This window comes from Gopherus evgoodei, chromosome 7, assembly GCF_007399415.2.
Source record: "Gopherus evgoodei ecotype Sinaloan lineage chromosome 7, rGopEvg1_v1.p, whole genome shotgun sequence".
Lineage (NCBI taxonomy): Eukaryota > Metazoa > Chordata > Testudines > Testudinidae > Gopherus > Gopherus evgoodei.
Genome location: NC_044328.1, coordinates 93042005 through 93054443, shown reverse-complemented (window position 1 = coordinate 93054443; position 12439 = coordinate 93042005). Strand labels below are relative to the sequence as shown.

The following is a 12439-nucleotide window of genomic DNA, read 5'->3' as shown; positions in this document are numbered from 1 at the left end:
TGCCACTGTTACACACTGCTGTGGAAGTTTGGAATCGGTCCCTGTTATGCAGCAGTTCTCAAACTGGGGGTTGGGACCCCTCAAGGGGTCACAAGCTGTCAGCCTCCACCCCAAACCCCGCTTTGCCTCCAGCATTTATAATGGTGTTAAATATATAAAAAGTGTTTTTAATTTATAAGGAGGGGTCGCACTCAGAGGTATTCTATGTGAAAGGAGTCACCAGTACAAAAGTTTGAGAACTACTGTTATGTGTGTCTAATGTTATTGTTAGGGGTCTGCTTATTCTGCAACTGCAGAATTCACATTTGCTAAAAAGTTCTGCCACAGAATCCAAGATCTTTTTTTTTTTTTATTTAATTTTTAAAACGAAAACATCCACATTTCTAGTGCTCATGATTGTGAAAAAAATCAGGAAAACTTGAATGGAGTATAAACCACCACAAGTCTGCAGCCCACCTGAAACGATAGCACTGAGAATTTTCAAGTGCCCCATTCATTTCAACAGGTAACTTAGAAATGTAAAAAAATGACAGTGAGGTGGAAACATATATCAGTGTCAATACTTCAGTTCCAAATAGCTTTCCCCTCCTCTTCAAGTGTGAAAAGCTCCAACTTTCTTAATTCCACTGATGAATTCTGTAATACTTTTAATGCAAAAAATAGCTGTGTGGATATTGTGGATCGGTTGACTGCTTGGGCTCTCTCAAGCCCACATGACCCCATGGCTCTGAGTTTGGTTGGCTAGCCTGAGTCTCTGCTTCAGCCACAATATCCACATTGGTCTTTTTAGCATGCTTGTCTACTTTGGCTGGCAGGCTCAATCCCAGCAACAACCTTAGACGTACCCTGTTTGGCTCCCCACCCCTCCCCCAGACCAAAAAAAACGTTGTTTGCTAGAAGGTTTCTGAGGAAATTGATCAAGGAAAGCTATTTTAGTGGCTTATGTCTGGGTTTATGAGAGCAGAATCATTCAGCCATGTTTCTTTTCATTAGTTTCTGGCTGCATTTGTCAGAGCACAAGTTTATTTTATTTGTGTTTTGCAGTGGCTCTAGCATACCATCTGTGTTTTTTTAACCCTAATTTTACATTCTTTTACTCATAGACTCATAGGTCAGAAGGGACCAATATGATCATCTAGTCTGATCTCCTGCACAAGGCAGGCCACAGAACCCTACCCATCCACTTTACATACATTTCTGCATTGTTAAATATTTGCAATATAAATTCTATTAGGGAATAAAAGTCTGCTGATTATATCAACTGCTGATTTGTGACTAGGAATGCATGTAGTCATAGAGAAGCCACATATTGATGGTATTTGTCACCATGAAAAAAGAATTGGAGCTTTCGTTAGTCAAGTTGAGAATCACATTTCTGAAACTTGTATGCCTACATTTGTTACAAATAACATATTAAATGCTTATACCTGAAAGAGATTGGTGGTGCTGGGAGAGGAACATTTCTTTAGTTTGTTAACTTTGCACATTTTTATATGTTAGGAAAGCAGAACAACCTTGGAAGTCTTCTGAAACAGAATTTAAAAGCTTCCCCTACACACTCTTCTGTATATCTTATTTAGGGGGTAGGTGCTGTCAAACTTAAAATGAGTCAATTTTTAAAAATTCTATTGATAATGTTCCTTTTAAATACAGTGTCCTGTGGTCTCTGGCATCAGGGTGCTAAAATAAAAAGACATTAGGAATCCACTCCTCCATCAGGCTTGGAACTATTGGATTTTCTGCCTTTTTCCCCCAAGTCTTAGAGGCTGGTACATGGTTCTTCTTTCCTCCAGCCCCTTTTAAAAACAAGTACAAAGGCCAAAGAATGGTACCTATGAATCACAACATAAGCTCTAATTCTGTTAGTTTTTAAATGAGCGATTAAGACACAAAAAACTTCCTTAAAATATAACATTTGGTGTTTACATGAAAAAACAAGAAGAAAAGCAAGGAAATAGGTAAAGTACAAAGATGTGTTTGGCTTCCACAGGGAATGTGGGTGTATTATTTTAGTTCATGTCCACTGTTAGGAAAAACTCTAATCTTTCACTCCACCTTCTCAGTAGCTTTAAAAGATTAGTAAAATGTGCTCATGTCTGCATTATGTTCTTCTCTGATCCCGAACCTGATCAATATATGTGCATATATGTCAATGATATGTGAAAATACATGTTTGTGGCAAAGTGAGAAATTCTGCAGAGATTTTTTTTTTTGGTTTTTGTTTGCCTGTCTGGACATCAGGACCTGTGTAGATTTACTGAAACCATGTACAGGCTGCTGCTGTTTTCAGTCTGTTTCCTTCTGTCTTACTGGTTATTTTAGTTTATAAATTGACAGTGATGGAACTGAGCCAGTAGTTATGCTTAGTTTTGCCACTTTCCACATACAACAGTATGCTAGAGTAAGAATAGTAAGTATTTTACCTAGTGGTAAACTGATACATGTGAATGTTGCTTCTCTGTTAGTTACCATCCAGCGTAGTGGGTTTGATCCACTGTGGAGTAAATTGCGTAGTTACCAATATCCAATAGCTATTTTTAAAGTTCCTTTACTAGGGTAGAAAGTTAACTTATCCTGTGTCTTATGCTAATATTGTTTTCTGCCAGTTAATGTAGCTGTTAATTTTTTATTTTTTTTTTAAAGGCACCAGAGGTGATCCGGATGCAGGATAATAACCCATTTAGTTTTCAATCAGATGTCTACTCCTATGGAATAGTATTATATGAACTGATGACAGGAGAACTGCCATACTCCCATATTAACAACAGAGATCAGGTGAGAAACATTCAACTCTGGTATAATGCATTGTATTTCTTGGGAATATGCAATCTGTTTACTGAATGTGTGCAACAAGTGTTTACATTTTATGTTTATAACTTGTATTAGGATTTCCTCTGGGATATATTTTATGTAGACTATAATAATGTGGTAAATCATCTTAAATTAATACCAGCAGTGTCAATGCACAGCTAGCCACATCCAAGGGTCGTGCTGGCCGCCGCTTCCCGCAGCCCCCATTGGCCCGGAATGGCGAACCGCGGCCAGTGGAAGGTGCGATCGACCGAACCTGCAGACGCTGCAGGTAATCAAACTGTCTCAGCCCACCAGCAGATTTCCCTGATGGGCTGCGTGAGAAAGGTTGCCAATCCCTGATCTATACCCTGGACAGTATACTTCCTGATATACTAGAACTTTTAAAGTGCTCCGTGGATTTATTGTAGTCATCAGTATTATATTTTATTAGAGTAGTAGAGTTGCAGCAGAGCTCTGTAGTGAATTATCATACTGCTGTTGAATCTTTGCAGAGAAGTGAGAACTCCTCTAATTTCAATTATGGGCCTTTTGGCCTAATGAAGTTCTAGTTTGAGCCTGTTTATAAAGAAAATAATTTTTATTAATTGCAGTTGTCTAGATTTTTTACCAGGAAGGTAGCACATTAATATCTTGAAATCTTGACACTTTGGAATTATCCTGAAATTTACTGAATTAAAAACAAATTAGTAAAAAAAAAAAAAAAAAAATCTCTTTTCCTGAATGTTTTGCCAATTTCAAGTATTTTATTAATGAATATGTTTCCCCCAGTAGTCTGTACTGGCACAGTATGGACTTGAACTCATAGGACAACTTTCTGTAGTGTCTTTTGTTCTGAGTTGTCTTTTTGAAGCTTGAGTACTGGAAGAAAACTAGTTAAAATGTTGACTAAAAAGATCTAGAATATTTTATAGCCAAACTGCAAACCACAGGAAGGCCACATTTGTTACTCTTAAACTGTAACTACTTTGAACATCAAATTAGAAAACAAACTTGGACTTTTTTTTTTTTTTTTTAAACAATCCCATTAAATTCTTAGTATGCCATTATACTTGAATTATGTGGAAGTTTTGAACATCCATCTTGTTGTAAAACGTTGGCCTATCGGTAGTATTAACATGGTTGTCTTGTTACCATTCAAATAAATACAATATTTATTTCTGAAATAGATGGAACATTTCCCCATGTACTGTAGGAGCACTCTCATTTCAGCAACTTTATTTTGTGTTAGGCAGTTAGTTTCTTCTTTCGGAACTTTAGCAGTTTTGAATTATATTTAAGTGTGATACAATTGTTGCAATATTTTTATTAAGCTGTATGTACAGACCAAATCCTGAGTTATAATATTAGCTTAACGTGGGCCAAGATATCACTAGATGTCTGTTAGCCACATTGGTTGATCACATTGGTAAGGTTCATTAAAGCCTGAGTAACAGTGTTACTAAATCCGAGTCAATATTCTGCTAATCAGGAAGAAACACAACCTGCAGACACTGTTTTTTGCATTTAGCTCACAGTCTAAGAAGACTGAAGGTTATCTTCAGAAAAAAAAATTTCCTTCACGGTTAAATATTTTAAGAGGCCTTCTTCTGCTTTATAGTTCCTTCTAAATGGATATGTGGTCTGACAGGGAGTTTTTAGTTAAACATAAAAATACTGTTCTGTGTTGATCAATCAAAATGTATTGGTAGATTAATGAGTAATCACATGAATTGGACACTTTCTGGCTGGATTTAGGGTTCTTTGTCACTTGAAGCCTTCAGCTCCAGCAAGTTGTCAGGAAACACTCTAGACTCCGGTCTTGTTGCTATTATAAATTATATAAAAATTAATACATGAAGAAATTATGAACTAACTGCAGTGTCACTTAGATGTTAAACTGGCCGTGTCATCCATTGGAAAAGCAGGACCACAATTGTTTGTTAATTTTAACAAACATTTGACTACAGTAGGACCACCAGCCTGCCTTCAGTATTTCCACATTAAAGACTGTATTACAGGGCAGTGAAATAATTCATACCAATGGTGTTCAGATTACCTGTGTTTGTGCCTCCTGGTTTAGATCATTTTTATGGTTGGTCGAGGTTATGCATCTCCAGATCTCAGTAAATTGTACAAGAACTGTCCCAAAGCTATGAAGAGGCTTGTAGCAGATTGTGTGAAGAAAGTTAAGGAGGAAAGACCTCTATTTCCACAGGTAGGAGTCTGTTTTGTATGCAGTTTGATTTTTAAACAAGTCCTAGAAATATCCATTGCATATTCTCTGTTTCACAAAAAGACTCTGTAGAAATATTATTATTAAGAATATGAAGTTCTGTAGTGAAAACGGAAGTTAAATCCACTGAAAACTATGGGATAGCACAGAAGTGCTACTTTAATCCTATTCTTGGTATATATTTTTGAGACCCATGCCCTGCATGAGCCTCTTCCATATGCACTTGACAATTAATAACCTAATCTGCACTTAAATTTTGCAAATGTCATTAAAAAAACCTCATTTTACATACACTGATATAGATACTGTTAGCTGGGCAGCATTAAAACTGTTCACTTCCAGATGACTGGTTTATTCACATTTGAATGTATTTATTGGCATTAACTTTGCCTGTTTGCCTTATCCGTATTTAAATCTACATGTTTTTTTCTTCAGTATCACTCCAAAATAAACCTGCTCTGGGTAGTTTCATGAGGCCATTTTTGAGTATTTTGACAAAGATGTCTTCCCTCAGCTTCCCAACAGAAGGGTTCATAAGTTACATGCTTTCCCTTAGCCCCTGGATTTTTTGTTTTGGCCTGGGTGGGATTTTATAAAAATATCCATGTTTCTGATTAAATATCCTCAACAAAAAAAAGTTTTATTTTAATTCTGATTCTGAAATTCTAAGACTATGGGCAGAGCATACAATTCTCCCCACCATCTCCCTTTTCAGAGACAAAATTTAGCTGCTCAATCAGCCGCCATTTTTAGTGTCTCTAGTGTTGGAACCCACAAGGGGAGAGGCAATTCTTGATATAGTTCTAAATGGAACACAGAATCTGGTCCATGAGGTGACTATGGGTGAACTGCTTGGTTATAGTGACTATAATGTAATTAAATTTAGCATCCTTGTAGATGGGAAATTACACCCCCCCCCCAAAAAGACAACCTCACCACAGTAACACCTAACTTTTAAAAACTAGTTAGATGGAAATTAAAAAGAGCAGTCACAAAGGTAAAATGCTTGTAAGTAGCATAGAGACTGCATAAAAACAACATAATAGATTCTTGGACTGAATCTATACCCCATGTGTGTGTGTGTATATGTATGTATGTATATGTATATATGTGTGTGTGTGTGTGTGTGTGTATATATATGTATATGTATATATGTATGTATATGTATATATAATATATATAAAAATTAGAATAATCAAAGAACAGAGTAATGGAGGCTGTTAAAGGCAAAAAGACATCCTTTAAAATTTGGAAGTCCAAAAGGTAATAAAGAAAATAGGACCACAAACTCTAGCAAGTAAAATGTACAAGTACAGTAACTCCTTGCTTAACGTTGTAGTTATGTTCCTGAAAAATGTGACTTTAAGCGAAATGATGTTAAGCGAATCCAGTTTCCCCGTAAGAATTAATGTAAATGGGAGGGGTTAGGTTCCAGGGAATTTTCCCCCCTAGACAAAAAACTATATATTATATAGATACACACAGTATATGTTTTAAACAAACAATTTAATACTGTTCACAGCTATGATGATTGTGAAGATTGGTGGAGGTGGTGACGTTAGAGGGTGGAAGAGGGTGGGATATTTCCCAGGGAATGCATTGCTGCTAAATGATGAACCAGCACTCAGCTAAGCCCTCAAGGGTTAACACATTGTTGTTAATGTAGCCTCTCACACAAGGCAGCAGGAACAGGAGGGAGGGGAGACAGCATAGCAGACAGAGACAGACACACACACCTTGTGTGTGGGAGAGAGAGAGATGCACGCTGCCCCTTTAAGTAAGCTGACCCATTCTTAAGTGCATTGTCTTTTTAACTGGATCAGGAAGTTGAGACAGCAGCTGCTGCCTCTGTCTCTCTCTGTCTGTGTCCCCTCCCTGCTCTATATGGAGGAGTAAGTGAGGTGTAGGGATGAGGGGGACACCCTGACATTAGGGCACTCCCCACACAGCAAACAGGAGTCTCTGGGAGCAGCTCCAAGGCAGAGGGCGGGAGCAGCATATGGCAGTGGGGGAAGAGACAGCTGAACTGTCAGTTGATAGCCTGCAATTGATAGCCTGTTGGGTGGCTGCAGCACAGGGAACTTAGGGGAGCGGGGAACTGATGGGGGGCTGCCAGTCCACCCTGGTTACAAGCCCCCACCAGCTAGCTCCAATGGGCTGCTCTTCCTGCAAGCAGTGGACAAAGCAGATGGCTGCCAAATGATAGAAGGGAGCATTGCACAACTTTAAACGAGCATGTTCCCTAATTGATCAGCAACAAAACAACGTTAACTGGGACGACTTTAAGTGAGGAGTTACTGTATAATAAGGTAGGCCAGGAAAGAATTTGAAAAGCAACTTGCTAAGATGCAAAAATGAACATTGGTTTGTTTGTTTTTTTTTAAAGTACATCAAAAGCTGGAAGTTTGCCAAACAGACATTTGATGATAAAGGTGTTAGAGCACTCAAGGAAGACAATGCCATTGCAGTGAAATTAAGTGACTCATTGGCGTTGTTCTTCACTAAAAAGGATGTGGGGCAGATACCTACATCAGAGCTATTCTTTTTGGGTGACAGACTAAGGTACTGTCCCAAATTGATGTCAGTAGAAGACTTTTTAGAACAAATTGATACGCTAAAGTGTAACAAGTCACAAGGATCAGTAATTCACCCAAGAGTTCTGAAGGAATTCAGATATAAACTGCAGAACTACTAACTGTGGAATGTAATTTATCATCATCCTCTGTACCAGATGACTAGAGGGTAGCTAATGTAGTGCTTATTTTTAAAAAGGGCTTAGAAGAGATTCTGGCTTTTACAGGCTGGTGAGCCTAACTTTACCTGGAAAATTGGAAGAAGTTAATAAAAAACAGAATTATCAGACACATAGATAAACATGGTTTGTTGGGGAAGAGTCAGCACAGCTTTTGTAAAGATAAGTCATGCCTCACCAATCTACTAGAATTCAAGGGAGTCAACAAGCGTGTGGAAAAGGTGACCCAATTGATACAGTGTACTTGGACTTTCTAAAATTCATTGACAAGGTCTCTCACCAACGGCTCTTAAGGAACCTAATAGCCAGGGGATAAAAAGGAAGGTCCTCTCATGGATCAGTAACTGCTTGAAAAATAGGAAACAAAGGGTAGGAATAAATGGTCAGTTTTCACAGTGGAAATAGGTGAACTGCAGAATCTGTATTGGGACCTGTGCTATCCAGCATATTCATTAATGATCTGAGAAGTGGCAAAGTCTGCAGATGCTACACAATTATTTGAGATAGTTAAGTCCAAAGCTGACTGCGAAGAGTTACAAAGGGATCTCACAAAATTGCAACAAAGTAGCAGATGAAATTCAATGTAGATAAGTGGAAATAATGCACATTGGAAAAAATAAACTGAACTCTACAAATGCAATGGGTTCTAAATTAGCTGTTACCACTCAGGAAAGAGATCTTGGGGTCACTGTGGATTGTTCTCTGAAAACTTCTGCTCCATGTGTAGCAGTTGTTAAAATGGCTAACAGTATGCTAGGAAAAGGATAGAAAACAAGACAGAAAATATGCCATTATAGAAATCCATGGTGTACCCACACCTTGAATACTATGTCTGATTCTGATTGCTGCATTTCAAAAAGGATATAGTGGAATTGGAAAAGGTTCAGAGAAGGGGAACAAAGATGATCAGGGGTATGGAGCGGCTTCCATATGAGAGATGGGAAAAAAAATTAGGACTCTTCATCTTAGGAAGGAGAGATCTAATCACGAAAGGTGTGGGAGAAATGTTGTTAATCCTTTCACACAATAAACAAACAAACAGGGGTCATCGGATGAAATTAATAGGCAGCAGGTTTAATACAAACAAGAGGAAGTACTCTTTTCACACAACTAACCTGTGGAGCTGCTTGCCATGGGATGTTGTAATAGCCAAAAGTATAACTGGTTTCAAAAAAGATCTAGATAAATTCATGGACGATAGGTCCATCAATAGCTATTAGCCAAATTGGTGGGGATGCCGCAACACCATGCTCGTGGTGACCCTAAACCTCTGACTGCGAGAAGCCTGGAGTGGAAGACAGATGAATGACTCCATAATTGCACTGTTCTGTACATGCCCCCTGAAGCCCTGGTATGTGCCACTGTCAGAGACGGGATACTGGGCAAGATGGACCAAGGTCTGACCCAATGTGGCAGGTTTTATATTCTTAACTTGCTGATCATCACATGGAAAAACTAAAGGAAGGAATCCCACCACTCTGCAGTTATTCACTTAAAAGTTTATAATAGCAATGAAAACCTATGTAGCATAGCCCTTTCAGCCTGATATGCTATGCTTTGACTACTCAAATGGCAAGTTACTATAACTTGACAATTCTGACTAGTGTTCCAATGAAAGCAAATGACTGATCTTGAAGGAGACACTCATCCCATAATAAACTGAGGTTTGGGATTAAAAATAGATTTTCAGGCAGGTTGTTTCTGACAAACCTTCTTGAAATAAACGTTTTCTTTTGGTGGTCTTTTTTTTTTTCCAGATACTGTCTTCCATTGAATTGCTGCAGCATTCTTTACCCAAAATCAACCGTAGCGCTTCTGAACCTTCTCTGCATCGTGCAGCCCACACAGAGGACATCAATTCATGCACATTAACATCCACAAGACTACCTGTTTTTTAGGATTGCACGCTCTCTCCCTTGCTCTAACCAGTAATGAGAAAGAAAAACAGTCATAGCAGTTGTGCTTTTAATGCCTCAATCTACAGGATTGCAATGCCAGCAGGATTATCTGTCTCCCAGTTTTAAGAACAAGCTGCTAAGGATTTCTACAGTTTTAATCCTACAGGGACATTTCTCCACATTGCCTTTTTCTACCATTTCTTTTATTGGGATAGAGTTAACTGAGACTGTAATCAAGAAAATCTATTACTATTTTTTTAATAGATGCACTTGAGCCTTATTTTCCCATAAGCAGAAAAAATGGACATTTCTTTGGCAGTTTTTGTGTCTTTGATTCTGTTTAATAAATTGGTATTTTTATAGCAAGGCTGGTTCAGCATTTGAGGAAAGAAATATTGCAGATTGGTACTGTTCTTTGGATGTCCCATGCCATGTGCCACTGTAAAGTTGGGGGATTTTGACTAAAATGGCCATCTACAAACAAGACTGATGAAAGAAGAAAAAACGAATTCTGGTGATCAGCTTCTGCAAAGAGTACTCATGAAGCAGATGAAATCTGTTATAATGAATTGCTAAGTCAACACAAATATAGTTTTGCACATAGAAGAAAAAGTTCTGCAGAGGAGTGGAATATATTCTGAATAGTACTGCTCAGAGAAGGAAGCTAGCACAATCTTGCTATGGTCCTCTCCAGTAACTTAAGAAGCTTTTTTTGGTACTATTGACTTGTTTCTTACAGCCCAATGAGGTATCAAGTGCGGAATGACAGGCTTTTTTGGATGAGGAAAGGCTAAGTAACATTATCAGTATATTTCTGCAAAACACGCAGCAACTTCAACCCATTTGAAGCTGTCTTCCGAGAGATGCACTATAAAAGAGGAAACTGAGTGTATACAGTTTTTCTTTCTGATTTGGGTTTTAATTTTGTTTTTATTGCTCCCGAGAAAATGCCTTTATTGTAAACCAAGGTTCCTCTGATTATCTTATTTTAATAAAATAAATTAAATTTAGGTTTAAGCTTCAGTGTCATTCTTCAGTGCAATAGCTTACAATTCTAAGGTGTCTAGATGCATGTAGTTCTGCGATCGTGTGCCCATTTAGACATCAGTGTCTTAAATTATCTCTGGAAATTCTAAATGATCACAAATACTCTTCACTATATTGACCACAGTAGGTGAGACACACAAGTTTTCAAACACTTTGCATGTACTTTAATATGTATGTGAATGATTTATAATTAGAAGTTAGCAATTCTGAGCTTGTTGTCCAGTGTCACTTTACAGAACATTGTGGTAATCCAGAGGTTCCCAAACATTTAATATGTTGACTATGTCTCCTATATACATAATATCCCTAGGCAACTATAGCAGTGCTTATACATGCACATATTAGGAATAGATATAATGTATTTTTGGCTGTATTTATTGCCCTCTTTCAAGAAATGTGAATTATGCTATTTCTGCTCAGCATTTGTCTCTTTCTCTCAGCTATCACCACTAGTGCATCATATGACCAGCCATCTTACTACAGACTACAATTTAGGAACAGTAAGGTGGCCTAATTTCAGACTGCAGGCCAGTCTCTGAACCTCTTTCCTGTTGAATAGTAATACTTCACAGTTTTAATATTCTGTTAAGTGTTTTGATAGGGAAGAATGGACACTAGTTGTAGGGACCATGTGTACTATTTAGGCCTTGGCTGCTATAGTAATACATTATGTGCCTGTTTTTTCCCTAACTTAATTTTCAGTTACCCTGAAATGTACTGTCTCTTCAAGTTAAGAGGGATAAGCAGTTATGCAATTCTCTGAACGCTAATGGCTGCATAAATCTGAAACCAGCAACTACTTTATCTTTGGCATATAGCAGAACCTCAGTTATGAACAGCTTGGGAATGGAGATTGTTCTTAACTCTGAACGAAACATTATGGTTGTTCTTTCAAAAGTTTACAACTGAACCTACAGAATGCTGCTTTCCTTTATTTTTTTTAGTAGTTTGTTTAACACAGTATTGTATTTGTGTCTCTGCTGCTGCCTGATTGTATTCTTCCTGGTTCCAAATTAGGTGTGTGGTTGACTGGTCAGTTCATAACTCTGGTGTTCGTAACTCTGAGCTTCTACTGTAGCATCTAGAATTCCCTTCCCTGACACTTTAACTGAAGTGGGAATAATTTGCTAAATGGTAGTTATTCTGCTGTGAATTATGCAAACCTCTTTACTCAGTTTTTCAAATTGTGTGCAAGCACCAGACTACTGCCCTCACCATATTCCATTAGCTGATTTACTCCCAAGTCTTCATGAACGGGGAGAGGAGAATTATTGAAACATAAAGCAACGGAGCTGTCAAAATTCTGAGGTACACTTTTTTTTTTTAATTTTTACTCCCTGCAGATCAGCAAAGTTCTTGTTACCAGAATAAATGTTGTTGCCACACAGAAAAGCCTTAGCTTAACATTAAGGCTGAAGCAGTTTTGTATAACCTTTACAAAATTTAAGCATTACAAAGATTAAATGAGCAGTGAAGTGAAATTATCCCTCATGTTCAAATGTTTGGTTAAATTCAGCTTGATCATTCTGACAATGTCTAAGCATCACCCTAATCCACAACTCGTTGTTGCTAACAAAGTATGAACTATTTTGTTCTGTTACAGCTACCAGTCCTTAGAATTTTTTTCTTGCAAAACATATTTAAGAGGATTAGAAAAATACAACATGCTCTGGGTTTCAAAAAGGAATAATTTAAGTTCTAAGCCACTAAACAGAT

General features: G+C 37.7%; 1 protein-coding gene across 10 annotated transcripts in view; it reads left to right on the top strand.

Annotated features, from left to right (window-relative positions):
• The window catches only part of RAF1 (Raf-1 proto-oncogene, serine/threonine kinase), a 118096-nt gene extending 107403 nt beyond the window's left edge, over positions 1-10693 (top strand). For all 10 annotated transcript variants that reach the window (XM_030571149.1, XM_030571152.1, XM_030571146.1 and 7 more), the window contains 3 exons: positions 2644-2775; positions 4874-5008; positions 9536-10693. In XM_030571149.1, the coding sequence (XP_030427009.1) occupies positions 2644-2775; positions 4874-5008; positions 9536-9676 (408 nt within the window). In that variant the 3' untranslated portion in view covers positions 9677-10693. The remainder of the gene's footprint in view (positions 1-2643; positions 2776-4873; positions 5009-9535) is intronic.
• The last annotated feature ends 1746 nt before the right edge of the window (positions 10694-12439 follow it).